Source organism: Parambassis ranga, chromosome 1 (genome assembly GCF_900634625.1).
Source record: "Parambassis ranga chromosome 1, fParRan2.1, whole genome shotgun sequence".
Lineage (NCBI taxonomy): Eukaryota > Metazoa > Chordata > Actinopteri > Ambassidae > Parambassis > Parambassis ranga.
This window is the reverse complement of record NC_041022.1, coordinates 3,488,364-3,513,849: the sequence shown is the minus strand read 5'-3', so window position 1 is coordinate 3,513,849 and position 25,486 is coordinate 3,488,364. Positions and strand designations below refer to the sequence as shown.

Below are 25,486 nucleotides of genomic sequence, written 5' to 3'. Positions count from 1 at the left end.
CGTTAAGTTTATTCCTGCTTCCTTCCTTTTTAACCCTTAGGTACCCAGTCTACTTATGGTTGTCACTTCTGCTTAAATTCAGTCAGAACAGCTCCATAACTGTGAGGGCCGAACCCACCAAGAAGGGGGGGGGGGGGTGCTCAGACCCCAGGATGAAAACCAGGACCACGTTTGGTACAAGTTTTACCCACTCACAGGTTTCATGAGTGAGAGGAGTGAACAGAGGGAGCAGATAAAGATCCCCTTTCCCCTTGGGGGCCTCCTATTAGTGGTCTGGCTTGCCTAAATGGGTGGATCCAGGAGCAATTCAAGAAGTCCCTAGAGGGGTCATACGGGGGTCCGGGGAGGCCTGTTGCTATGGAAACCCTGATTCTGTTTGGTGTATGATTATTACACCGTGCATCACACACACATACACATAACCTCTGAAAGTCAAAGAATCAGTTGAGTTATTGGTGGATTCACAGTTTACAGGCTGGCTCAGAGCACTTTGGTCCTTTTGCTTAAGAAGTGAGTTCTTTATTTCAGTGTGGTCGCGCTGGTGCCCGCAGACATAATAAAACCTTTGTGTTTATTTATTTCAAATAATCTAGTTTCAATATTAGGCCTTGTTATTTTTTTATTTTTTTTTCTAGGCCTACTTTGTTGAAAAAATGATGAATAATATTTATCTCTCATTATATTTAGGATTACTTTGCATTATAATGCAGACATGCATTCTTGGAGTTTTATAATTTATCTAATTAAACCAGAACGTCGTCATCAAGGTAAAAATCCTCTCAGCCAATCAGGAGCAGGCGTCATATTACAACCCCCCCCTTCCTCCTCTTCCTCCTCCTCCTCCTCGGTTCCTCTCACACCTAAACTCCTGTGATCCAAACCGGCCGTCAGCGTCTCTGTCCGCCTTTAAATCATGTAACAAGCCCGCTTCACCGGCTGGAGGCTGCTCGGAAAACAACCGGAGACACCCGGAGGACGACGAGGTTCCAACATGGAGGACAGAAACAGAGCCTGAGGTGAGTGAAGCCTCCGAACAAGCTGAGATGAAAGTTTTGCTGCTGCAGTGTGTGTGTGTGTGTGTGTGTGTTTATTTCGTGCTGTTTGCTTACATGAAGTTTTCCTCCAGGAGAAACAGATCTTATCTCTGCAGCTGCTTAAATACATACTTTAGTGTGTGTGTGTGTGTGTGTGTGTGTGTGTGTGTGTTGGACTCCGTTCACTCTGTGTGTGACCTCCATATGATCCAACAGGTCTGTTAAGTTTCTCCTTCAGTCTTTTGTCTGAACTCCTTACATGGATTTTTAAAACTAAGCAGCAGCTTCCAGACACTTCATGTCCTGTAGGGGGCGCTCTGCAGACAGTCCAGAAGGAATGGAGCTGGAAGAATGTAGAGTTCACACAGCCGGAACTGGAATTCTGCACATTTGCCATCATATTTTTAATAATGTCAATAAATAGATATAGATCCATGTTGTGTACAGCTTCACACTGAGTTAAGCAATTTCCCCCTGGGATCAATAAAGTATTTCTGATTCTGATTCTGATTCTGACACTGACGGCACGCACCACGAGCCATGTCACAGCATCCTCCGTTCTGATTGGTCACATCCAACCAGCAGCAGCAGCAGCAGCAGAGGACTCCTGTCACCATTAGTCCTGATCTGAACCGACCAATCAGCAGCCGTTAGCAGCATGCTAGTGTTGTCCATCATCCAGTGTTCACCACACATGAGCTATAAAATGTGCTTTGACGTCTAGAATCAGGTGTAAACAATGATTCTTATTCACTCCTGTTCAGAGCGCCCTCTGTGTGAACTGCAGCGGTTTAAATACTCTGACAGGAGCAGGAAGTGGAGGTGCAGACAAACAAAGGCGGAGACATTCTGCATGAGGGGACAGGTGCGTCCTGCGAGGACGTCCCGTCTGTCCTCAGTGTGTTAACACACACTTTCCTCACAAAAACCACCTCAATCCTCCACACACATGCTAGCTGCTGTTAGCTTCTGTGACCGATGCTTCATCCAATCAGCTGCAGAGTTTCGGGCTCTGTCCTTTCCCGCCTGCAGTCAGCGTTATTCAGACGTGTTTTCAGACAGTGTCCCTGTTTAAACCTGAGATTCTGTGAACTTCTGAACGTTTTCTGTAAAAACATGTCGGTACCTGACCACGTCTCCTCAGCGGCGCTCACCTCGCCTTCTTTTCTGCACCAATAGTTAGCTGGTGTTTATCAGGAAATTAAATAGGGGCCAATTTCCTCATTTAAGCTGCTTTGGAATCTGTTAAAGAGATTAGCTCCTCGGCTGAAGCTGAGGGTTTTTGGCACAAAGGGCCGCTGTGGGGAAACAAATCAGCTCAAAGGTATTTTAATGGAAAATGGCTTTTCAGAGGTGGTTATGAGGCTGGTTAGTGCTCGGCGATGCTGTGTTTGTCTCAGAGAGAGGAACTGTGTGAGTCTGCAGCTGTAAAGCTTTATGTGAAGTGATGTCATTGTGTCTGGACGGGGAGCCGCCGCTCGGGTTACCGGTGTGAGAGCGAACTGTCCCCGTGGGGAACGTTAACACTGAAACCTTTCACAGGAGCCGCACAGGCTGGAGCTGCGAGGCTCGACTCAGGAACACTCAGAACAGTGCATGTTTGTATGTGTCCCACAGCAACAGCGCGCTCTAGGTGCACTGCAGTCAGTGTAGGTACACTAAGACAAGCAGGAAGTGCACAGACAGCTTGTTGGTGGCTTCTGTTTGTCTTTAGGGAAGTTTGTATGTGAAGGACTGTTTGAAGTTAAAGTGTGATGTTTCCACCCGCTGAGTGGCAGACAGCTTGTTGAGTGGCAGACAGCTTGTTGAGTGGCAGACAGCTTGTTGAGTGGCAGACAGCTTGTTGAGTGGCAGACAGCTTGGGCCCTGTTCACACTGGAGAAAGTCAGCCTAGCTAGAGTAGGATTGAATCCAGATCGCCTTCAAGCTGGATACGTTCAGACCTATTTTCAAATCTGGCTAGCACACACACGTGTCCGGGCTCAATCCGGCTTAATCTGGCTTGTTTGCAGTTCTCCAGACCTCTAGGTGGCACCTCGTAATATACAGAGTCCGTTCAGGCCGTGGTAGGACCATGTGTTCGCATGCATCGTGCATTTTCGATTTTTTTCGGTTCAAAAAGCAGTTTATTCCTTTGTAGCCCTGTGGAAAATAAACTCGGGGCAAAGCTGTCATAGTTTGACAGTTGTTTTTTACATGCGGACACTGTCCCCGTGACCCGGAAGTATCACATCGCTAGCTGGATTCACTAGCTGCATTAGTGTTCAGACCTGAGCCACATTTGAGCCAATCTGGCAAGATCCAAATCGGAGAGGTGTGTTGAAATCAAGCTGGATATAGCCGGATATGGCCCGAATCCCGCTCTAGACGGATTGATTTCCCCAGTGTGAACGGGGTATTGTTGAGTGGCAGCGTTGTGTTGAAGAGCTGTTTGTGTGACTGACTGAACAACCAGAGATCTGAGATCTGCCCTGGAACATCAGTCTGACATACAGACACCACTTTGGTTAAATGTTTGCTTAAATCCTCATTAAACAACTCGACTATTAAATATTGATCATCTTTATATATTCTTTGTCAGCATTTATTAAAAAACAGCCATGATGATGAGTCTTTTGTTGCTTAAAACAAAGGGAGGGACGATCGGCTGAGGTTAAAATCTCCTATTGTCATTACACAGGCTTTGCTTCCTGTGCTTTTCCCTTCTGAAGGCGGCCATGTTGCTGCTTGTTTTGTCCCTCGGTCTGAATGAAGCGGCCGCGCTCTGATGGGGAGGTGACGTCTGTGCACGTTCTCAGTCTGAGCTTTCAGAGTTCAGTTTTAAAAGGACACTTCTGGCCTTATAACAAACAAAGACCCTCAGGTAAACATGAAGTTCCACAAACTGCAGTTCCTCAAGCGTCCACTGGAGGCTGCCTCCTAAAGTGAGTTCTAAGAGTTCACATTTCTAGCTGTGTCTTAGCAGCATTAAATGATGGTTGGTTGCCTGCAGAGGCCGACGGCCTCCATGCAGCCAGCTGCAGATAAGAACTCCCACACGCCGCTCCTCATGTTTCGGCCCTGAGACGAACCAGATGATGGCGTGGGCGTGAGCATCCGCAGGAAACGGTGATTCTGAGACGGGCTGCTTTGAATTTGTGGCTTTAAAACATGTCAGAAAAAAAGCTGAAAGAGTTTGTGTGCAGCAGCAGGAGCAGAATGTGGGTCAGTGGTTCTTGGTGAGTTCAGCTGAACCCTCTGCTCTGCTCTAGGAATCTGATTACTCACAGCTTTTTGGTGGAGGAGTGTGAAGTTCAGGAGTCCCCTCTGTGTTTCTTCTGTCCGTCAAACACCAGCTTGACCTGTAATCACAGCCTGCCAATTCACAACACAAATCCCACTTCGTGTATAATGAGTGCTGCGCTGGACTGAGTCATGGTTAGAAACTGTGTCAGGCACCAGCTACGCCCAGCCGCAGCTTTCCACACCGAAAGGTCAGCCGCGGAAAGCCCGGACTGTTTTTAGTGTAAGCTTCATTATCATTGCCAGGAGCACTGAGGATGTGGAGGTCTGCAGGCTGGAGGGAGGAGAAGGATGTGGTAAAATTAAAAAAAACCATGCATCATTTTGTCTCAAAGGTTTAATACTCAAAACAAGAGCAGAATTATTTATGAATGCAAAATGACATGAACATGGTGCTTGAATGAGCTGAATCAAGGGCTCAGGTGTCAAAAACTGCAGTTCCTCCTGCAGCCTCTGGGGGGGCTCTGACGAACTTTAACCTACAGCATGTAGTTAGCATTAGCATCCATCTATTTTCTGTACCCTGTACCAGTGTCGACCACAAGGCTGGAGCGTGTCGCAGCTGTCCGTTAGCATTAGCATCATACATATAAAAATGATTCTGAATCAATGGCTCCTCCAGGTAACGCCCTCTGAGAGACACACACGAGGAGGTGTGTGAGCGTGCTGTGTGTGACAGGATGAGGTGATATTTTATTTTGGTTACATTAATGTATTTGTATTAGACACACTTACATACAGACATACATTCTCACAGCTGCAAATAGGAGCTGCAATTCCCAGCATGCTCTCTGATTCTTCTGAGGCTCAGAGGTATGAGCTTGTGGAAACGCATCACTGCCAGTTTTCCTTGGCACGGCCGCCCTGTCAGATCTCACAGCAGAGGATCTGCGCCGACTGATGATCAATAAACTCAGTCAGCAGGAGGCTCTGAGTGAAGTTCAGGTTCTTGTTTGTTTCTTCTGTTTGTGGAAATGAAACCTTCGTGTCCAGCCCAGACTAACACGTCTAATCTGAGACAGGAAACGAGCACACATACACTGTTTCATCAGCACTGCAGGTTCCTAAGACTGAAGCCAACATTATACATAAGATCATATAAAACTATTGATTTATTGATGTTTATTATTCTGTTCCTCAGCTCGTTCCATTTCGATTGTCTGAAAGTTTGAATTCTGGTTTGAAGCTGTGAACTTTGTTCCCTCAGGGTGTGATGGGGGAGGTTGGTGGTGGTGGTGGTGGTGGTTGTGGTGGTGGGGGTAGCTTCCACTCTGCGAGATGAAAGTGCATGTGTGCGTGTGTGTGAGACGGTGAAACAGATCATCTTTTTTTTTTACTTTAAATAAGGCCTGTGAACGTCTGCCAGGAGAGGAAGGGCCGGCCTAATAGTTTCAGCCTGGCTGGAGGGGAACGGGGAAGTGAGATGGTGAGGGTGGGGGTGGGGGTGAGGTTGGAGGGACCTGGTATGAAGACAGAAACAGAGATAAAGATAATGAAAGGGAAACAGCTAGAGGACAAACCGGTTTCGGCTCAAATCCAGACGACAGCTCCGGTTTGGAAGTTTCTGTTTTGATGGGTGGGGAGGCAGCTGTGCTGGAGCTGAGGCTGAGATGGAAAATGAATTATGAGGACATGGGAACAAAGTGCGGGGACAAAGAGGGAGAACATGTGAGACAGACAGACAGCAGAGTGATCTGAGACGAGCAGAGAGGTGAATGCACAGACGCTGAAGGCACGCCAGCTGCTCCGACACACACCGAAGCTGAAGCCGCCATTTTCCTCTAACCTGTGTTTCTGACCCACAGAGCCTCCAGGAGAGCGACCCGTCCTCAGGACAGACACACAACATGGCGTCCAGCGGTCCACCGGGGAATCCCACCTGTGGCCTCACAGACAGAAGCGGCAGCTTCTTCAAGGTGAGTGCTCCACAGGTTTACCTGTCACAGGCCACTTTTATTCTGAGAGTGACTCAACACTGCCTTTAAAAAAATCTATACAACAGCCAACTCTCTCTGACAGATCCAGAATCAGATCCAGAATCAGAATCAGAATCAGAATCAGAATCAGAACCAGAACCAGAACCAGAACCAGAATCAGATCCAGAATGAGATCCAGAATGAGATCCAGATCCAGAATCAGATCCAGAATCAGAATCAGAATCAGAATCAGATCCAGAACGAGATCCAGAATGAGATCCAGAATGAGATCCAGATCCAGAATCAGAATCAGAATTCCTTTATTTATCCCCAAGGGGAAATTCTTTTTTGTTACAGACAAATAGAATCAAAGATAAATTGAAATATGAAATAGAAACATATAATAAATATCTAAATACCTAGATAGTATTTAAATCCCTGAGTTGTATCTAAAGAAGAAGAAACATATTTACTACTGGAGGAACCTTTACATAGTAAAGAGCATGACATGAATGTACCAGTATGAATGTACAGTGTCCGAGTGACTGTTACGGTTCAGAGTTCAGTAGTTTGATTGAGACAGGCAGGAATGACTTCCTGTGTGTCTCAGTGGTGCATCGTGGGAGTCGGAGTCTGTTGCTGAACGAGCTCCTGTAGCTGGTCAGCACAGTGTGGAGCGGGTGGGAGGGACAGTCCAGTATGGTCTTTATTTTGGACCACGTCCTCCTCTGACACACCTCTGTCAGAGAGTCCAGGTCCACTATCCTACAACATGGCCACCTTCCTGATGGTTCTGTTGAGCCCTCAGACTGCTGCCCCAGCAGACAACAGCACACATGATGGCACTGGCCACCACAGACTCAGAGAACATCCTCAGCATCGTCCTGCAGATGTTGAAGCACCTCAGCTACCTCAGAGAGTAGAGGCAACTCTGGTCCTTCCTGTAAACAGTGTCCATGTTCTTACTCCAGTCCAGTTTGGGGTCCAAGTGCACTCCCAAGAGAACAGATTTACATTTAGAGACATATCAGTTATCCACAAGAAAGTTTGTAAACTTTAAATCAGACACCAAAGAAGAATCTGAGCAGTGGAAACAAACCAGTGAGGTCGGCTCAAGGTGAGGAAGACGCCTTCTTCTAAAAGACCCTCCTGAGTTTTTTTTTCTTGGGGTGTAGAACCAGCTTTGGTCTGACTACATCTGCTCCCTTTAAATGTTCTATAAAAAGACACATTTAGAGGAGAGCGCAGCTAAAAACAAACTTCATTTGCTTTGCAGCTTTTTTCCGTCCCTGTGTGTTAAAAACCAAACACATTCTTTCCCTCTGACTCCATCCATGGCTCAAAGAGCAGCTCATGCAGAGAACCACTTACCTCCCCACACACACACACACTCTTGACAGAGGCTGAATGAAGCCTCCTCTCTCTCTCTGACTCCATAAATCTCAGTGAAAAACAAACGGTTGTTGTCGTCTTCCTGCAGATTCAGTCGCTCGCTGTCTCTGGTGCTGGCTGACCGACAGGAATGTCCCCGGTCTCCTCCTCTGGCCGTGTGTGTGTGTTTCTCTTCATGTTATTCACTCTCCTAACAGTTGCTAATAACTGTGTTTCGCTCCGTAGCTGATTTATGAGGCCTTGAGGGGAAGTGAGCTGCTACAAGACAGAAACATAACAAATCATAAAGTCCTCCTGGATCAGATGTTCAGCTCCACACCTGTCACCTGTTACCAGGGCAACCAAAGACACAACACATGCCTTCCTTCTTCCTACCAGGGCTGAAGCTGACTGTCTTCAGAACGCACAAATAACGACTTTACTGCCTGTTATTAACCCTTTCCTCTCACATTCAGCATTTGTAAAGTCTGATGAAGGGTGATGAGGTCAGGGGTCAGGTGGTCCTGAGGTCAGGACAGACCAGTTCTCCACACAAACTGTGAAGATCATTTCTTTAAACTTTTTTTTCATGCATGACAGACACACACAGTGATCATCTACATCAGGGGTCTCAAACTCAACATAGCTGGCCTCTGGGTGAGGCTAGGCTCAGTCTTACAGGTCAGAACATGAATAGTTCTTCAGAACATAGAACCTCAGAACCTCTTAGTTAATCACGTTCCAATCACGTTCCAACCACGTGACCAATTTGGTCATGATCTGATTGATCATGGACAATCGATCAATGATCACCAGTAGGCGGCAGCACTAAGATTTCCACCTTTACAACTAAAAAAAACAAACCAGCAGAAGCTGCACATGGTGTCCGTTTACTTGTGGTCACAGCGTGTATCCAATCTGAAATGTGAAGTGCTTCCTTTGAGGCTGATCATAACAAACATTGGACTCACAGTGAGGACCCAGCTGCAGCTCCGCCTGGATGTTCATGTCACTCCATCACATTCGGTTCTAATTCAGGGTCTTAATCTTTTTTTTGGTTCTTCCACTCTTGGTGGGGAAACAACACTTTGCTGTGAGAGTGTGGGCTGTCCCTCTAATCAGCTGTTCAGACAGGTTAGTAGCTCTGTCAGTGTGGGTCTGTGTGTGGAGCATCCAGGCTGTGTGCTGGAGCTGCAGGAACAGCAGAGCAGACGATGCTGTTGTGTAAATCTGACATAGAGCTGGAGGGGGGAGGGGTCTGGGTGGGGGTGGGGGGGTGTTGGGGTCTGTGGCTTTAACAGAGCTGGCTCCACTTGGTTATGAATTAGAGGGCTCTGTGAGGACCATGGTCTGGCCTGGAGCCCAGCTTTCAGAGGAATGCTTGGAGGAGGAGGAGGATGATGCCTCCTACTGGAGGAAATGTGGAATGGCAGAAGTTAAATGTAAACAGTTTATCACACACATCCAGCGCTGACTGCGTGTTCACATGTTTCTTGTTTCATTACATGTGTTCCCCTTTATTGATCCCTGCTGAAACCAAAGTTTGACCCATATTTGAACATCTGCTTAGTGTGAGGTGACTCTGAGTGTTTGGTAGTGATCAGAAATGTGGAGGGGGGGGGGGGGGGGGGGGGGGGGGCATGCAAGCAATTAGCTGCTATCTTTATCCAACCGAGCAGCTCCACAGGGGGGAGGAGGGGAAACGGTTCTCTTACATCTCTGAGCATCAGAGGAAATGAGGCAACGCTGAGATACTGTGATAAACAAACGGCTGCATGCCGACCAATAAATAGCGACGACATCATGCCACCTGCAGGTTTTCAGGGGGTGTGGTCGTGAAACTCTGTAGGCTGGAGAGAACTCCCATGTGTGAACCACAGGAGGTTCACACAGGGGGGGCGGTCTCAGGTCCAGAAGAGAAGGAGCCCAAGAAATGTTCGTTCTTAGCATCCTCTATTTTGATTGGACGCATCCAACGAGCAGCAGCAGAGCCCCTGTAGAGACCTGTATCTGAGGATCAAGAACCATCTGTTAGAAGAATGCTAGTGTGTCATGAGTTAAATTAGCTCAGCTACAATAAAAAGATTAAAATGAAATCAAGCCCACAGCGCCCCCATGTGCAGCCAATTATTACGAGGAAGTGACTTTATGAGGAATTGGGTGGTGTCACAGAAAGTCAGTGGAGCTGCAGACTCTTTTATTTCTGCTGGAGGTTTTTAACCATAGTATAAACTGATGGAGATCACTGTTTGAACTCACTTATATTATCAGGTCTTCCATCTTTATATGACCATGCACAGAAAGTCAGAAGTATCTGGACCTTCTCCAGATCTTGTGCTGTGAGGTCGGTCTGTAAAATATCCTGTAAGTCCCACAGCAGTTGGTTTAAAACCTTTCTGTCATTAGAGCTTTTTTTAGTCGTCTAATTACATGTTGTGTTAAAGACGGATTTAAATGACAGCGGTGATAAGTCTTATCTCTGTCGGCCTGAAATAGTCCTGCTTGAAGATGAATCTCTGGAGTCAGGGATCAGAGCCGCTTGTGTAGAACGTTTGTGGGAAATGTTCCCTCTGAATCTTGTGTGGCAGTTTGTTTTCAGAGTGCTTTGTCTCTGTGTTTCCTGTCTGGAAATGAGGTCCACACAGGAAAAGTGACTAACCGTTTCCCTGCTGTTCGTCTTACACGTAGTCCGTCTGAGCGCAGCGTCATGTTGTGTAATCTCAGTTGTAAAGCTACATGCTGTCGGTTTCGTTTACTGCCATTCCTCTTGTTCTTCTTCTTCTGGATCATCAGTCTCTCTCTCTGTCTCACTCCAGCTCATCGACACTTTTGCGTTGGAGATCGGAGAGCTGAAGAAGGAGATGGTCCAGACTCCTCCAGCCATGGACAAGGACCCTGTGCAGCTACAAGGGTAAGACTGCAATACACACATCAATATCAGTTGATCAATTATTACATTGATACACACAGCTGCTGTCAGAGTGTATGTTCTGTTTTGTTTTTAAAATTTGGCACAAATCTTCACTCAACAAAAAGTAGTTTAGTTTGGAGTGCACAGGTCAAAGGTCACGGTCACTGTGACCAGATCCATCGGGACATCCTGACCGGTATACTCCTATAAGAATGGCGGGATGGCTGTCGGAGATGGCTGACAGCATCAGAATAAGGGCCTCTAGGCTTGAACGAAGAAAAGGAAAAGACTGAAGGCTCCTGTGCTCCTGTACCATGGAAGAAGAAAAGACGACATGAGGAAACAAATCCAGGTCACAGCACAGAGCTTCAGACCAGGAACACTCAGAAACACTACTACAAACTGAGAGCTGAGGAGAAAGCCTGGAAGGCTCCCCAAACGGTGAACTCGTGAAAGGTCGTCAGAGTCCTGGAAGATGAAGAAGATTGGAAATACCACTGTGAACAGATCCAGGAGATCAGGAGACACCATGACCGGCTCTCTGAAGATTGAGTGACCAACAAGGAAAGCTCCAAGTCACCGGAGGCAGAGAGAAAGGCGCCTAGCAAGATAAATAAGACTCAGAGCAGCAGATCCAGGCCAAGATCCAGACCAGACCACCTAAGAGCCCACAGTCGAAGCCATCGACTCATTTCAGCTTTTCAGAGTGACCAAAAACCAGCGAGCCTCATCAGTCTGAGCGTCATCACCAACACACACAATGACCACGCAGCTTCTGGGTTTGGTTTGTAAATCAGAAACTGACGTCTTATGACTTAATGATTCATCTGTAACATGAACTATCCAGAGTGACCCTCGCAGCTCTCGCAGCCTCCCTCATATCTTCTCCAGTCTTATTTCAGTGTTTTATGAAGATCATCATAGAAACATTAGCGTGACTAAAAATCAATCAATGAACTAATCAATAAACAAAGAGGCAGGTCTACTTTCATATGTCTCCTGTGAGGTAGTTCTGTGTTTGTTTTTCGTTTTTTATTTAATGGTAAGCTTTCACGGTGCATTCAGGGGCCGTCAGAAAGTTCAGCATTTTTGTTCAGATATATATATTAAACAATTAATTCCATGTGTGTTTTTATTCTAAATATAAAACATTATATAAAATAGAAGAGGCACGTGCTGGTTCTCATTCTCACCTGCAGGTGGCAGAAGTGTCTCACTCCGACTGTCCGTCTCTCTCTGACAGGCTGGAGAGTGGCGTTTACCTGCAGGTCCCTCGCTGTGGTGGGGTGAGCGGTGAAAGGGATTCTGGGTACGACTCCCTGCGGAGGAGGATGAGCGTGTTGGACAGGCTGACCCAGACGCATCCGGTGTGGCTGCTGCTGGCGGTCAGCGAGGAGGAGGCCCGGCGCATTCTGCTCAAACAGCCACCCGGGGTGAGACGCCGCCGCCGTCCCCACTGCTGCCGCCGCCATGCTGCGGCGCAGATGTTAACTTGTCTCCTTGGAATTTGAACTAACACTGTGTCACGGTGCAGGTGTTCCTGGTCAGGAAGTCAGCGGCGCTGCAGAGGAAGGTGCTGTCTGTGCGTCTGGAGGAGCATCCATCAGGAACCCCCATCGGCCACTTCCCCGTCAGAGAGAGCCAGTACAGTAAGAAAAGGTTTAACCTCAGTCAGGGGTGGCGTGGGAACGGTACTGTCCAGCAGATTTCACATGTCTTTTAACCATCTATTGGTGCATTCACCTTTGAGTCTGCAGCCACAGTCACACCTGATCTGTGTGTGTGTGTGTTCACTTTTTTCTCTTTATCATAATTTCATAACATAATTTAAGTTTTTTTGGTCGAGTGATTCACACGAATCGGTCATGGTTTCATGGAAAGTGAAACTGTGGTGAAGGTTCTTCTGCTTCCAGCCCCCTCACCCACAAACTGCAGCCATCACACGGTTCTCTGGGTCACAGTTACACATCTACACAGTGATCGCTGAGTGCTGCAGTCTGTGAGGGAGATGGTACCACTGGAAGCCCTCACAGCTTCTCCTGAGTGTCTGTTTGTCTGAAGCACACATCCAGCCAGCCGTGACTAAACACCTTCAGCCTTTCCTGCTCAATAAACGTTATTCTTCTGTTCACCTGTGACAGTGAAATACAACCTGTGATTCACAATCAGTAAATATTAGTCACACAAGTGCTGCACCTCAGTGTTGAAAGTCGGTCATGGAGCTGAGAGCCAGAATGTGACGACACACCAGCTGTGGATTTTCCGTGCTAAAATGACATGAGGGAGGGAGGGAGGGAGGGAGGGAGGCACCTTTGGCCTGGTTTGGCCTTTCAGATGTGGGTCAGCTGTGCTGCCTGTCTATTAACCAACTACATCCACTATAGTATAAACACAATAGTTTCATATTGACAACATCAACAACCTGTCATGTTTGTCTAATGTTTGATGTTTGCTGCATGTTTGTTCCTCTCTGTCCTGCCTCCCTCTTCTTCTCCTCTCTCTCTCCTTCATCCTCTCTGTCCTCTCTGTCCTGTCTCCCTCTTCTTCTCCTCTCTCTCTCCTTCATCCTCTCTGTCCTCTCTGCCCTGTCTCCCTCTTCTCCTCTCTCTCTCCTTCATCCTCTCTGTCCTGTCTCCCTCTTCTTCTCCTCTCTCTCCTTCATCCTCTCTGTCCTGTCTTCCTCTTCTTCTCCTCTCTCTCTCTCCTTCATCCTCTCTGTCCTGTCTCCCTCTTCTTCTCCTCTCTCTCTCCTTCATCCTCTCTGTCCTGTCTCCCTCTTCTCCTCTCTCTCTCCTTCATCCTCTCTGTCCTGTCTCCCTCTTCTTCTCCTCTCTCTCTCCTTCATCCTCTCTGTCCTCTCTGTCCTGTCTCCCTCTTCTCTTCTCTCCTCCTTCTCCTCCTCTATCCGGCCGACTGTCGGCAGGAAGGTTCCTTCCTGTTAAGGGAGTTATTCTTGACACTGCTGAAGGGGGTTCAGGCTCTACAGTTCACGTCAGTGGACTAACAGCTACAGATCAGTGCTGGCCGTCCTCATACTTTGAACTGAACTGTCCCCTTTTAAAGGGTGTTTCATCAGAATATAATCTTAATCTTATTGACATGATTGTATGATTATGGATTAGCTTTCTTGTCTCCTTCCTCCACAGCCTTTTCTCTGGAGGAATCTGGGATCAGCTTTGCAGATCTGCTACGACTGGTGGCCTTCTACTGCATCAGCAGGTAAACAACCAGCGGCTCTGTCTGGCCTGTCTGTGTGATGAGAGCGTGATTGGAGGATGGAAAATCCATGGATGAAAATACTGTTTGTCGAGTAAGCAGTGTGCTCTCCTGCTGCCCGAGGCTCTCACTTCTTGTTTTATCTCGTGCCAGCTGCGGGAGACGAAGACAGACGCAGGAAATGTGCTGCAAACAGAGAGATTCAGCTGCAAAGCAAACGTTTGAGTCACAGTCTGTGTGTGTGTGTGTCTGTGTAAGGGACACAAACAGTGTGTTGACATGTTGGTGTCAGTGATGAGAGTGTTTTCACTTCTCGCTTTGTGTTGTGCCAACCAAACGTATGGCATCATCACTTTTAGACAGGATCACTGTCAGATGAGGACACTGTAGCGACTGATGTTGTCAGTAAATATCAGCATGTAGCTCTGTGTAAATCCCGTTTCTGCTGCTTTTAGTATTCCTTCTCATAGTTGTTCCCGTTATTCTTGATCTTAGGGATGTCTTGCCATTCGTGCTGAAACTCCCAGAAGCCATTTCATCTGCCAAGACACAGAAAGAACTGGAGGAGGTGGCTCAGCTTGGAGCAGGTAGGCCAATCATCTGTACTTAGAGGGGATAACACTGGTGTATGTCAACATGTCCTGCACAGTCATGGCTACAAGAAGCAGCAACCACTCAGACATGCCCGTGTGCACAACAACACAGTTAGAAAGACAGAAATGTTTTTAAGTCAGAGAAACGGGAGCTCTTCATGGGGTATGGTCCAGTTCTTCACTGTGCTCTCTGGGTCAGCTGTAGGAAGCCTGCGGATCAGCCAAATACTGAATGTTTGTCATGTGACTGCTGGTCACATGTGAGCCAATCATGGCTTCCTAAATGTCCAGAGGAGTGCAGAATGCTTTGTTTTATTCCACAATCTTGTTTGTGCAAACACTTTATTTTTGGAGAGTTTTTAATTCCAGGCACATCGAATCAAGTGGTTTAAAAGAATCCAACTTTACCGTGGGTGTTATGTGTGAAAATTAAGATGGGGAAAAGGTTTGAAATAAAAACCCAGTGTGGCGTTGACGTCCTTCATTTATTTTTCACACTGGTCTTTCAGGCCTGGTTTCACAGCAGCTGCAGTTATTCTGGGCTCGGTTGCAGTGAGTCAGCTTCTGCAGTGCAGGCCTTCCACATAGCTCAGTGCTTAGTGCGGAGAGGAGGGAGTGGCCAGGGGAGAGCTAGTGTTCATCAGCACAGATTCATTCCATCACACCACATTCAGACATGTACGGAGAGACACAGGCGCTGCCGCTGCTCACAGGACGTGTGCAGTCAGCTGCAGATGTCACTGTTTGCATTCCTGTGAATACACTGGAGTGTGAGGCTGCATGTGAGCTGCTCTTGATGTTGAGGTTGAAGAGACGGCCGCTGGGCCTTTCTGGTGCAAACCCCTCCTGTCATTGAGGGAAACTCCCTCTGGAAGCGTCTATTTAAAGAAAAGCTCAGGAATATGAGTGCCACAAGGGAAAAACTGGCTTCATTTGAATGTCACATATCAGGGCTGGGTGTTTGACAGATGCACATCTTCAGAGACTGTCTCTGGATCTGGATGTGGTTTTTGCTGTTTGACATGTGCTTTTTGGCTGAGTGGTCAAAGTATGATGAACCTGGAGTCTGATCGCTCTGATTGGCCGGTCAGCTTGGTGAAGCAGTGCACAAGAAGAGAACCCAGCTAGCTGTTAAAGCATCTGAAGTGTTCTTTAGCAAGAAAACTAAAATAAATATGAATGAAGCGTGCCTGTAGGTCGCTGTTCTGTAAGCCTCCGGTTGCCATCTTGGCTGAAATCCAGGTTAATCTGAGGTTTGGGAGGAGCTGGCATGTGCAGGCATCTGTGTTAGAAGGCTGACTCAGTGCCTGCCTGTCATTATAAGCGGACACACCCTTAATTCTGCAGAATTAAGTTTAAAAATGTGGTGAGGTGTATGCATCTGTTCTTCTGTACCATTGTACTAACAGAAGAGCTTATTGATGATAAAATATTTGGATATTTTAACATGGAGGTCTGTGGGGATCAACTTGGAGGCCAAACGGTCAGTCTATTGTTTGCAAGACTGGTGTCCCAAAAGTGATAACATCCAGAGCTGAGAGGTGTCAATGACTGCAGTACTTCAAGTGTCCACTTGATGGCTGCTGGCTCTAAAAGTGAGTCAATCCCCACAGACCTCCATGTCCAACTCTACAGCACAACCCTTGCCTGTATTTGGAATACCTGGGAGTAGAGGTGGACAGAGGCTCCCACTACGGTTTGAAATGAGGAAACAAGTGCTGCTTTGTTCCCCGCTCTTGCTGCTGGTGTGGAGGTCTTGGCCTCAGATCAAACAAATACATTAACCAGTGTTTAGCTTTAATGTGTGCTTGTAGATTAGAGTTAGAATAGAAGAACTGCAGTCATGTCTGTGGAAGTAGAACCGCTTCACTGTGGTCAGGCAGGAGCATGTGTGTTAGCTGCTTGGTTAGCTTTGCTGCAGAAGGACAGACAGTGTCAGGTGCTGTTTGCTCACACCACAGGTAGCCTCCAGACACTCAGACATGTGAAACAGAGCCGGGAGTGCAACAGTTAATGTTTCCATTCTAAGCGGCAGCACTGGGATCGGGCTGCATGGGGGTGTGTTTTTGTGTATGAGTTGTTGCTCAGTGTGCTTTGATTACAGCACAGTCTTTCTTTTCTATTACAGCAGAATGCTGAATGTGCCAAACAGCTTAAAACAAAGGAGTGATTCAGGGGAAACGCTCACACAATAACATCAAAATGAGAACGCATGTGTGCATGTCTGCACGAGAGAGTCGCACAACTCGGCTACAATTCTTGAATAATGGTGCTACAGCGACTCAGTCTGTGGAGCAGCGGGGAAATGCAAAGCAGGAAGGAGTGGGGGAACTGTGGCGTGTTTAGTGCCGGCCCACTCTGTGATTAGCATGAGTGCCTCCCTCTGCGTGTCTCTCTGGGTGTGTGTCGGCATTCAGTGAATCATAGCCAAGAGACACACGGAGCTGTGTAGACCAGCAGGACACGAGCAGGCAGGAAACTTCTGAGGAGCTGGTGAGAAATGTTGTTTAAAAGCAGGTCTTTCAGTTTGAAACTCCCGTCGCTGTCTGAGTTATTCCTGGAGGTGTGTGTGAGTGTGTGTCTGTTGTTGGTTAATGTTTGCCTCTGAAGTGGTCCTGTGTGTTTTTTATGTTTCAGGCTTCTGGGACTCTGCCCTGTGCAGCCAGCGCCGCACTTCCCCCGGTCCCTGTCGCCCTCTGAGCCGGACCCTCAGCCTTCAACGAACCAGCAGGAACCGGGAGGTCGACGGGTCACCACAGTGTCAGACGGGGGCTCACTGGGACAGTGCGCCTCCCACCCTGCGATCACACGCTCCCCCACCTTCTTTTCACCTGGAGAGGAGACACTCCAGCGGCCCCTTGTGCTTCGTTAACCCCCTGTTTCTCCAGACTCCTCACCACCACTGCGAGGACGATCCGCCTTCATGCGCTATCAAGTCCCACTTGGAGAGCACAGTGGACTCGAAGCCTCTGACCAGCAGCAGCAAGCAGCACCAGGATCAGATCAAACTGAACAGCAAGTCGCGGCAGCCTCCCCCTCGCCCTCCTCCCCCCCGATCAATGCCACGCCGGCGTCCAGCTCCACCTCCACCTGGATCCTCATCAGCCGCCGCCAGACCTAAGAGCATGCCCGAGCCGGTGACCATGGCTGCAAGGCGACTGCAGTGCTCCAGCAAGCGCCCAGCGCCCGCTCCGCCATCAATGGGCACCAAGCACAGCAGCCTGGCAAAAACGCCCAGCGCACCTTCAAACCCTCCACCACCACGGCCCAAGAAGCCGGATCTAGAGGCCCACCGCTGCCACATCGCCTTGGACGATGAGACCATTGCCAAAGCCCTGTCCCATGCCAGGCTGCCATCCTGCCAGCCTCCACCTGCTGACGTCCAGCCGGAGGATAACGCAGGAAGTCCGTCCAACCCTATTGAGAGGGGACGCCAGCGGCTCAGCGACATGAGCATGTCCACTTCCTCCTCTGACTCACTGGAATATTCGCAGCCTCCTGGGTTTTCACTGGGCCTGGCCCCCAGCCCGTCACGACATCTCAACCATCAGGACCCAGTGGAGGACAGCAGCGATGAGGATGAGGATGGGGACGAAGAGGAGGAGGAAGAGGACTACGGGGTTGGCCTGGAGGCGGACCTGGAAATGCGATTCCGTCCATCCTTCAAAGCACGAAGGCAGAGGGTCGGCATGAGCCTGAGCGGCGTGTCCTTTGTCCTCCCCAAGGCTTTGAGGGGACGCTTCCAGAAGGTGAGCGGGATGCTCAGCTCCCTCATGACGCCAGAGAGGCGTGCTGTGAAGAGGATCGCCGAGCTGTCCCGGGACAAGAGCTCGTACTTTGGCTCCTTGGTTCAGGACTACATCGGTTTCGTTCAGGAGAACCGGAGCTGTCACACGTCAGGGATGGACTTTCTGCAGACTCTCAGGCAGTTTTTGACGCAGATGAAGGCTTACCTGAGACAGAGCTCGGAGCTCGACCCACCGCTGGAGTCGCTCATACCTGAGGACCAGATCGGTAAGTCTAAATGTGGTTTCTAAAGTTTGTGAAAGATCTTGTGCTCGGTGTTATTAATCACATCCGATCTCTGACAGTAATCAATGTTGATCCAAATATTTTGGGAAGTGAAACTCAGAAGAGGATTTCAAAGTGGCTTCATTCATTCACGGGTCCCCGACTTGCTGCTGTGTTTATGGATTTAGACCAGTTGAAGTTTTCTATATTGGTCTCCTTCATTACTGGTGTTGAGTTACAGGCATGCCAGCCTGCTTCTGCCCCTCTGAGTTATTCTGGGCCTGTAATCTCACGGAGTCTGACTTTAAAGGACAGGAGGTTGTTTTTAACTGCAGTTTTTATTTGTGTGGTTTCTGACTTAACGGGACAGCTCACCCCAAAATTAAATATTTCTGCTGCAATACGCTAAATGGCAAAAGTATGTGGACACTCAGCCACCGTCGTTGTCTGCTGGTTCCTGTCAAACTTCCTGTGCAAGTTTGTAAAGTCTGATGAAGGGTGATGAGGTCAGGGATCAGGGGGACTTGAGGTCAAGACAGACAAGTTCTTCCACAGCAATCTTTGACTTTTCATGCAAAGTTTTCATCTAATTCCTCATTATCTGCTCTAAAGCTGCAGCAATCATCAGCTGCAGATCTAGTAGAGTTTTTTTCTAGTCGTGTCTCAGCAATCAAAGAAAAACAACCTGTGAGATGTGGTTTGAATTGTAGATGAGTTTTGCACATGACAAAAAACTCAGATTTTTGTGGACTGGAGTTGCATGAATATGGAAATATGTCTTTGCACACGGCGTCTCACGTCCCTTGTTCATTGTAAACAATAACAGCAAAGCCTTGTTCAGAGGCAGAGAAGTGACCCTTTCTGGTTGCACCACAGAACCGACGCACATGAAGTGTCGCACAAACGTTCCCTTTGGAGAGCAGGGTGCTGGATAAATGTTGAGATGTTTTATACAGCATGCAGACAATTAAAAGCTGCCAGTAGATGCTCAGAGGTTTTTTTATTGTTAGAGCGCACAGTCTGTCTGATGTCATGCTGCAATCCCTCAGATTCTGTTTAAAAGAGAAGTGGAGCGCAGCTCTGGGCTCTCTGGTGTTTACAGAAAGGCTGCGGTTGCATTGTGGAAAGTTGTCTCCTGACAGAAGTGTTGACTCGGTGTCTTCTGTGTAGTAAAAAGCAGTGTGGGATGTCCAGAGTGTTTGTCGTAACTTTGCAGTGTTTCAGGTTTTATTATGAGGTCATGCAGACACACACACAAATGTATGTATGGCTGGTTACAGCAAACAGGGAGGCCTGCGTCCACAAGAGTGTCAGTTTAAAAAAAGGTTCAACAGACTGAAAAAATTCTACTAAACAAGTGAAGCCTCTCTGTGCTAAAGTAAGCATGCTAACCCGCTAGCCAGGGAACTGTGACACCATTTTGAATCCCTACGAAGTGCAGTAAGTCAGATAAACGTTCAGTCTGCCCTCAGCCTGAACAGAGAGGACGATCAAAGTTAGGGACCAGGCTTCCAGTCCTCCATGCGGCCCGATGTCTCTAATGTTTCCTCCTCTGTTCTCCACGGTGTGAGTTTAGAGACTTTTTTTTCACTGAGACTTGGCGTGGGTGTCTCTTCCTTAATTAAGGCATATTTTCCTGCGGCCTCCTGTGTTGTTGTCTTACCACAGACACTCCCATAATCCCTCAAACCTAATATGAGCAGTCAACATATAGGGATCAACAGATGCTGTTTCCAGATCGTCTGTATCAAATGTTGTCGATTGATGTTGCATGTGTCATGATGCCGCTCTGTGCGGTAAGGCTCGCTGGATCCACTCCACCGCTCGTCTTTTTCTAAAAAAGTAGAAAAGTATCTTATTACTTCTCTCTGCTTCTAATCTTTGAAGTTTGCTCTCAAATACTGAGATAAACGTTAATAACAAACTATGTTCAGCTCACAGAGGGAATGAGCCTTCAGGAAGTCCAAAGTCATTGTTTCCTCAGAGAATCCCCGTATCCTCCCTGTGCACACACCAACGCTGTAAACGGGCTTCCCCCCTGTTCAAGGCTTCAGATTTATTTGTCTTAGCAGCTTACCTCAGGTGAGCGAGGGGGATCATTGTGATCGTCTGTCAGTGGGACTCACCATTTAAAAAAACATCTGCACGATGCAAAATGTGTTCTCGGCTCATTTCATGGCCATAAACAGTGTGGACAGACTGTGCTGTCAGTGAACAATAAGACACAATTGTGTCAGTGCAGCATGCTGCACATAGCTGAGGTACCAGGGAAACGTGCGCACGTAGGTCCGAGGTACAGATGGAGCCATTGTTGTGTCTGCATGTGAGCTGAATGGATGCTGCTGGGTAGGGCGATGAGTCCAGGAAATACCTGGACGTGTGGAGCTCAGACTGTCCAGAGTCAGCCTCTTTAACCTCTCTGGAACAACAAGACGTAGAGGGCAATGAAGTCAAAGTCATTCATGTTGGGTTATTCATTCACTTGTTGAATTTCTGGTTTGTGAAATTACTCAGAGTAGCAGAATCTTTGAACAGATTGCGAAACGTCAGTGTTATAAACACAGACTATAAATAAAGAAGGACAGTTTCTCCATGACGCCACCCAGATGTTAGTTTTAAAGCTCAGTCGCCACCTGAGCAGCACCTGACTCCACCCAACACCTGCACAGAGGTGGGGCTGAGGCAGGCGGCGGTATAAACAGGAAGCTCACAAGCCGAGACCTGCCTGCTCACTCGAAGCAGCAGGTCAGGGTGAGAAGATGTGCAGGCAGTGCTGCAGCAGAGGCCACCTGAGGGGGTGGAAACATCTTCGAAAAACTGCTGAGGGTCCAGTTGAAGGATTTTTAGAATAGAATAGAAAAGAATATACTTTAATAATCCATTCAGGAAGGTCCCTCAGGGAAATTCTTTTTTTTTAAAGACAGACATTTATGAGTTAGTTTTGATTTCCCGGGTTTACGACTGTATTTACTGACTTTTACTGAAGTCTTTTATTGACTGTAGCATTGATAACACTTACACCCACTGATGGACAGCCTTAGTTTTACATCCTGTCAACAGACAATGACACACTCTGTAAGAAATGTGACTCATTGTTTGTTAATGTCCATATTAGTCAGTTCCTCATTCACCTGTGTGTGTCTGTGTCTGTGTGTGTCTGTGTCTGTGTGTGTCTGTGTCTGTGTGTGTCTGTGTCTGTGTGTCTGTGTGTCATGCAGACCGGGTTCTTGAGAAGGCCATGCACAAGTGTGTCCTGAAGCCTCTGAAAAGTGTCATCGAGTCCGCCCTGCATGACTTCCAGGTGAGCGATGAGTCAGAACTCATGTTATGTTGAATACAGAACACACAAAATAACTCATGCACGTGTGTTTTATCTGCGCTGCAGGTGAAAAGTGGAGCTTGGCAGCAGCTCAGGGAGAACCTGGCGCTCGCTAAGACCAAGAGGCCGCAGGAGCTGGGCGTGGACGGCGCCGTGCCCCCTGACTCCGTGGCTATAGAGAAGATCCGTCACAAGTTCCTGAACATGAGGAAGCTGTACTCGCCTGAGAAGAAGGTGTCGCTGCTGCTGCGAGTGTGTAAACTCATCTACACCATCATGCAGGACAACTCAGGTGAGGTTCAGTTTAAAGTTTCACAGCTTCTCAACCTTTCGTCAGGCTCCACCGGCCTCTGACTGACCTGCCTGACCGCCGCCCCCTCTCTGCTCTTCCTTCCAGGGAGGATGTACGGTGCTGATGACTTCCTGCCCATGCTGACCTACGTGGTGGCTCAATGCGACACGCCGCAGCTCGACACAGAGATCCAGTACATGATGGAGCTGCTGGACCCGTCTCTGCTGCAGGGAGAGGGTACGTCCTGCGTCCACAACGTCCTGAACGTTGTGTTTACATTTCCAGAGGTGATATAATGTTGAACGTTTAACCTGTGAGGTCAGACACATCTCATTGTGGTGTGAGGTTAAAGATGGCTCCACCCTGTTATATAACCCCGTCAAAGGAAGGTCTGTTCAAGACGGACCGTTCAGCCCAGGGTCGGAAAATATCATTAATCAGATTACATTCATTATAAGTTACTTTACTGCCTTTACATGAGCCGGAATGCAGCCTACAGACCTCTGATGTGTGCTTATGAATGTTGAAAGGTGAAGACCGGACCTGCAGTGTTATTATTATAATAATAACCTGGGAGTTCACCCGGAAGTTTCCGTGACAAATGTTGAAAAAGGAAAGGCCTTTACAGGAGTAGGAAATGCCATTCAGTGTGATTTGAATGGGCTGGAAGCCGTTCAGAGGAGAGCGGAGCCGGAGTATTTTCCATTCAGCGTCAGCCGGTCTGACATGTTCTTATATAAGACAGTGAAATATGTGATGTAAATCTGACAAAGCAGGAAGTGTCACACATGTCTGACATCAGACGGTTTTTATTTAAAACCTTTTTTTAGGAGGTTACTACCTGACGAGCGCCTACGGAGCCATGTCCCTCATTAAGAACTTCCAGGAGGAGCAGGCAGCCCGGGTGCTGAGCTCTGAAGCCCGGGACACGCTGCACCAGTGGCACCGCCGGCGGACCGCCCAGCGTTCAGCGCCGTCCGTGGACGACTTTCAGGTATCACGCCTGACCTGAGCCCACCTTGATCATCCAGGCCGTGAGTCTAAGTTGCTCCAATTCCAAATCAATCAATCAATCAATCAATCAAAGGTGCATGAAGGCAACTGTGGACACGTCTACTAACATCTCAGCATGTGGATCTGCAGTAAAAAAGCTCCCCCTAGTGGAGAAGTCTCATATATACCTGCATGTTAAATATTTGCTTGCCTGCCTCACTCACCACAAACACTGCTGAGGTCTCTGTCGGTCCTGCTGGATCTCACCTGGACCTTCTCTCTCTCTCTCTCTGTAGAACTATCTCCGCGTTGCCCTGCAAGAGGTGGACTCCGGCTGCACTGCCAAAACGCTGCTTGTCCACCCGTACACCACCACCGAGGAGGTCTGCTCCCTCTGCGCCTACAAGTTCAAGATTCCCGACCCGGAGAGCTACGCTCTGTTCCTGGTTACCGAGGACACCAGCCAGCAGCTGGCCCCGGACACCCACCCTCAGCGGATCAAAGCGGAGCTGCACAGCCGGCCTCGGGTGCACGTCTTCCACTTCGTCTACAGGAGGGTGCCCAACCTGAACCTCTGCGTCCCCCCCAACCTGCAGAACGGGAACTGCCTTCAGGTTGACTCATAGCACAGAGCCTCCTACACAGCACGGCTCACTGTCAGGTCTGAACAAAAACACATTGATCTTTCCAGAATATTCTCTAACAATATAAAAACTGGCCACTGTTTATACTTAGCTGTGTTGAATACTTGATTCTGATTGGTCAGTCATAGCAGTAAATAGTTAATGTGCAGTGAGCCGGGCATTGTGCTGACATTTAACCCTGACAGCTTTTTATTCTTCACATTTTTATCTACGTCAAACTTTATACACTGTTAAAAAATAATACTGTTCAGGTCAAATCAGCCAACATGTATGAAAACTGTACAAACACCAGCCGAGCGGCAGATCCATCAAAACCTGGGCTGAGATAAAAACACTGTAGCAAAACTAGCAATAAACTTTCAGCTTCATTGATTGCTGCCGTCAGATGATCGGAGAACTACACGCAGAACCGAGCCGGGAACCCAAGTGTAATGTTTTTAAATACTCGTCAGGAAAAAGTGGGTCAGCTGACCAGGATTTATTTAAATATCATAATTCTGCATCAGCCTCACCTCCACCTGGATGATCAGCTAGCGTTACGCTAGCCCTGCTGCTCTGAGAGTAACCAAGCAGAGATTCAGGACTTCAGATGTAAACACAAAAACACAGGGCCACAATAACAATAAGTTAAAAAAAATAATACGACTTTAAAATGTAAGAGTTCTTAGTTTAATCTCAGAAATGATGTATGGATTTATGATCATATACACTCTTCTCTGAACACCTGATGTTGCGTAATACAGTCTGGCACCGTGCACGGCTCGGCCTCTCACATACACACTCGGTCACTAACGTGTGTGTTCTAACTGTTGTGTTTTAATTGACTTAATTAGCATCATGCTAACTGCACTCAGATGTTTGGGAGCCCTGAATTCAGAACCTCCGTCTTTTCAGTGCTCCTTTTGTTTCGTGGATTCGGTTTGAGGACAGAAGCTGATCAATTCATATTGGTATATTTATTGATGTGTGGTCAGATGGACTGTGGAACGTGGTCACGACTGCTTCAGATGTGGTGAATGTAAACACTGTACGTGGCGGAGCTGTGCGATTTGCAGGATTTTGGCAGGTGCGGTGTTGTGTGGAGGTTTGTGTCATTGTTGCGCTCTTATTGTATTTATGTAACTAACTTTGGCCTTAACTGCTGTTCCCTTTAAAAGGAATTGAACTTAGTTTGTGAGCTTTCACCAAATTGACCCAGATTTAAACCGTAATTTAATGAGTCCAATGAACGATCGTTCATCGTCTGATTGTTTTTTTGATTTTTTTTTATTGCTCTACAGTTGCTGGTCAATTGTATCTCTTGTTTCTATGTAGAAATATTTTTATATTCAAATGTTTTTTCATCCTAAAAGTGACAAAGATGTGTATTCTGATTTAATATTCATGTACTGGACTCCATACTGGACTTTTTTATTTATGCCAGTTATTTCTCAGAGTAAAATAAATAAATCAACTTTGTATTGATTGTTATAAAAAAGCTCAAAGCTGAAAACATTAAAAACACTCTGAACGAGGCTTCATGCTGAACGATGCTTTTTATTCCCTCACTGCACACAGGTAGAGACACAACACTGCCCTCTGGTGGCAGCACGGGTACATTACAGGGTGGTTCTTATTCACCATAGCAACGCTGGAAGAGTAGGAGTAGTTAAATATGGTTATTATTTTAGAATGTTAGAACCACGGCCTTTCAAAGTCAAAAACGGAACTAAACGGTATCCAAACAGAACTCACCGTTGTTGTTGTTTACTTCAGAAGTTTGTTTACTTTTGTTTGATGCGAGTGTTTTCCAGGAAGTGCTCCCAGGTTGACTGCAGTCAGCATCACTGCGGGCCTCCAGACAGCTCGTGGGATCCTCCGGCTCGGTGCAGGTGAACTTTTCTTGGGTCTACCACCTGACTCCT

The 25,486-nt window shown here is 47.5% G+C and overlaps 1 protein-coding gene across 3 annotated transcripts; it reads left to right on the top strand.

Annotated features, from left to right (window-relative positions):
* Nucleotides 1-859: 859 nt before the first annotated feature.
* Nucleotides 860-24,936, top strand: LOC114427921 (ras and Rab interactor 2-like). Of its 3 annotated transcripts, none has more exons than XM_028396521.1 (13): nucleotides 860-1,016; nucleotides 6,122-6,232; nucleotides 10,420-10,514; nucleotides 11,758-11,947; nucleotides 12,049-12,163; nucleotides 13,661-13,733; nucleotides 14,226-14,317; nucleotides 16,961-18,337; nucleotides 21,553-21,635; nucleotides 21,720-21,945; nucleotides 22,051-22,182; nucleotides 22,776-22,939; nucleotides 23,235-24,936. In XM_028396521.1, the coding sequence occupies exons 2-13, from the start codon at nucleotides 6,164-6,166 to the stop codon at nucleotides 23,562-23,564; spliced, it is 2,946 nt and encodes a 981-aa protein (XP_028252322.1). In that variant the 5' UTR covers nucleotides 860-1,016; nucleotides 6,122-6,163; the 3' UTR covers nucleotides 23,565-24,936. The 3 variants fall into 3 exon arrangements, with proteins under 3 accessions (XP_028252322.1, XP_028253921.1, XP_028253115.1); XM_028398120.1 differs by having other exon boundaries at nucleotides 22,776-22,979; nucleotides 23,235-23,370; XM_028397314.1 differs by lacking the exon at nucleotides 860-1,016 and adding an exon at nucleotides 5,786-6,027.
* The last annotated feature ends 550 nt before the right edge of the window (nucleotides 24,937-25,486 follow it).

Coding starts and splice junctions, on each gene's coding strand:
- LOC114427921 (XM_028396521.1), top strand. CDS start 6,164: ATGGCGTCCAGCGGTCCACCGGGGAATCCCACCTGTGGCCTCACAGAC. Junction 11,948..12,048: donor TGCTCAAACAGCCACCCGGG/GTGAGACGCCGC, acceptor GTCACGGTGCAG/GTGTTCCTGGTCAGGAAGTC. Junction 21,636..21,719: donor CCGCCCTGCATGACTTCCAG/GTGAGCGATGAG, acceptor TCTGCGCTGCAG/GTGAAAAGTGGAGCTTGGCA.